Below are 2,546 nucleotides of genomic sequence, written 5' to 3'. Positions count from 1 at the left end.
ACACACCCACCCCGGGACACGCAGTCCAACCACACAGTCACCGGTTCTCCACATCCGCACGCACCACGAGGCTCGTCCGGGACACACACCCACTCCGGGCGCGCAGTCACAAGCGCCCACCTGATCACCCAGAGGCAGCACCACACAGCCACGGTCACAGACCACGAAGACCCGCGGCAACCATGGCGATCACACACGCAAAGTCCTCTCCTCAGCCCTCCACACACAAAATGACCGGAGCCGGATTCCTCACCCTCAGCTTTCCGCGGCAGCTAATTCCGCACAGCAAACGGTCCCGCCACCTGGCTAAGAGGAAGCCGAAATCTCGCGAGACGTGGTGTCAGCCTGCGGGATCCTCTGGGAAATGTAGTCCAGAGCCCGACTGCGGGCTTCCCTACGCCTCTCATCGCCAAGCCGGGCTTGTTTCCATTTACCGCTCCTCTGCACCGAGGATCGCAGAGCCCTCATGCCGAGCGGCTCGCTATGGGGCTGGCTCGCCCGCTAGAGTGGCCAGGCCTGATTATTCCTGGCAGCTCTGTTATCTGGGGTACGACACAGGAACACGTGCTTCCGGTTTTCGGCGGAAGTAGCTGCAAGCGGTAGAACCGATGGGAAATGTAGTCCAGGGCAGAGACGCGGTCAACCCAGCCACGATACGAGCCAAAGCATTCTTCGCTCCAAGCCTGGTCCTGGCTGTTAGTTTGGAACTCACACACGCAGATGCTAACTCGCCCTCAGAATGCAGAGAGGATGAAACACTGACCGGACAGTTCAATCTGTATATGGGTGAGTCCAGGGCTTAGTCTGCATTGCGCTGAAAATGAAGGTGAAGGTGGAGGTGGGACCTGATAGTCTCGTCCCGGATCGGGTTGAAGAAGCGGAAGGAAAGGAATCAAAATCGTGGATGGGATGAGATTGTGCGCGGATGCTCTCTGGGAGCGGTTCGTGGGCGACGAGGGCCCGAAGATGCTGCCTTGTGATCGCAGGTGTGAGTGGAAGCTGTGTGAGTGTCAATGTCGGTTGCCTGTTTGGGAGACCAGCATTTTATCTTTGTATCAGGTAGTAACCTTGGAGCCAGGTATTTGTAAAATTATGGTAAGAGGGCATCATTCTGGAGCATCGATTTTATTTGGAGTTTGAACAGGAGAGGGAAAAACAACCCTAATATCTGATAAACAACATAAATAGATTTTTATGTTAAAATAGTTATATTTATTATGGGCTAGAATGCAAATCCAACATGCCTTTTAAAGCAAGAAAGAATATTTCTTTTTTTATATATACAAAGTCAAAGGTACTATTTTTATACACTTATTACAAAACATATGAATAGTATACCAAGCCTAAGAATATAAAGAGTAGAGTCTAGCTTTAATTAATTGAATGTAAATTTAAAAACAAGTATCTAATAAGTAGTCCTTTTCACACATCGAAAAGCCAATTTCGGTATTTTTTAAAAAACTCAAATTACAAAGTAACACATATCTGGTGTCTTAGCAACTTTAAGATCAGTACTAATGATTAAGCCAGCTTATGTGCTAATAGGATACATGAAAAAGCCTGTATTTTTACAAATAGCAAACCACTGAAACTTTTAACTTTCCACAGAAGCCATTGTTTTACACCAATAATTATGTCAAAGATCAAGTCAGGCTAAAAGTTTTTTTTTTTTTTTTTTTTGAGACAGAGTCCCGCTCTGTCGCCCAGGCTGGAGTGCAGTGGCGCGATCTCGGCTCGCTGCAAGCTCCGCCTCCCGAGTTCAGGCTATTCTCCTGCCTCAGCCTGCCAAGTACCTGGGACTACAGACGCCTGGAACAACGCCTGGCTAATTTTTTGTATTTTTAGTAGAGACAGGATTTCACCGTGTTAGCCAGGACGGTCTCGATCTCCTGACCTCGTGATGTGCCCGCCTCGCCTCCCAAAGTGCTGGGATTACAGGCGTGAGCCACTGCGCCCGGCCCCAGGCTAAAAGTTTTTAATGAGTATTGAATCCATTAAAACTTGGCAAATTTCTCCACGAAGGTAGAATTTTAATTTCTATTTAAACCATAGATAGATGGTACACCCTTGTGAGGGTGTACTGTAAGTACTTCTAAGGAGCTTTATCAGACTGATCCCAAATTATGTACCTAGTAAAAGATGTACCAATGTCTACTTTGGAGTAAGAAATTATTCCTTGTTTGAGCAAGGATTAAGCAGAAACTGAAAGTGTAGTTTACAGCCTCTTACATAAAGTAGATGGGCACCCCTCAAAAACAAACCAATATCCTGGCTTCTTAAATATTAACATTAATCTAAGTAAGGTACAGCATGCTCCTGTCCAATCGTTCCCGCTAATTTGTAGTCTTCTTAGATCGATGCTTAATTTTAGTCACACATTTCTATCCTGCGAGACTGGGTACCTGGGTTTTTTGTCTGGTTTTATAACACTAGGCAGGTTTGGCCTTACTCAAAATGTAAGATTGGGCCGGGCGTGGTGGCTCAAGCCTGTAATCCCAGCACTTTGGGAGGCCGAGACGGGCGGATCACGAGGTCAGGAGATCGAG

General features: G+C 47.1%; 1 protein-coding gene across 1 annotated transcript in view; it reads left to right on the top strand.

Annotated features, from left to right (window-relative positions):
* Positions 1-603: 603 nt before the first annotated feature.
* LOC105517868 overlaps positions 604-2,546 on the top strand; it is a 4,456-nt gene continuing 2,513 nt past the window's right edge. Inside the window, exon 1 of the mRNA XM_011950598.1 lies at positions 604-786. Within this exon, the coding sequence (XP_011805988.1) occupies positions 609-786 (178 nt within the window). The 5' untranslated portion in view covers positions 604-608. The remainder of the gene's footprint in view (positions 787-2,546) is intronic.

Source organism: Colobus angolensis, unplaced genomic scaffold (genome assembly GCF_000951035.1).
Source record: "Colobus angolensis palliatus isolate OR3802 unplaced genomic scaffold, Cang.pa_1.0 Scaffold31, whole genome shotgun sequence".
Taxonomy (NCBI): Eukaryota; Metazoa; Chordata; class Mammalia; order Primates; family Cercopithecidae; genus Colobus; species Colobus angolensis.
The sequence above is the reverse complement of the archived record's forward strand: the minus strand, read 5'-3'. Positions and strand labels throughout refer to the sequence as shown.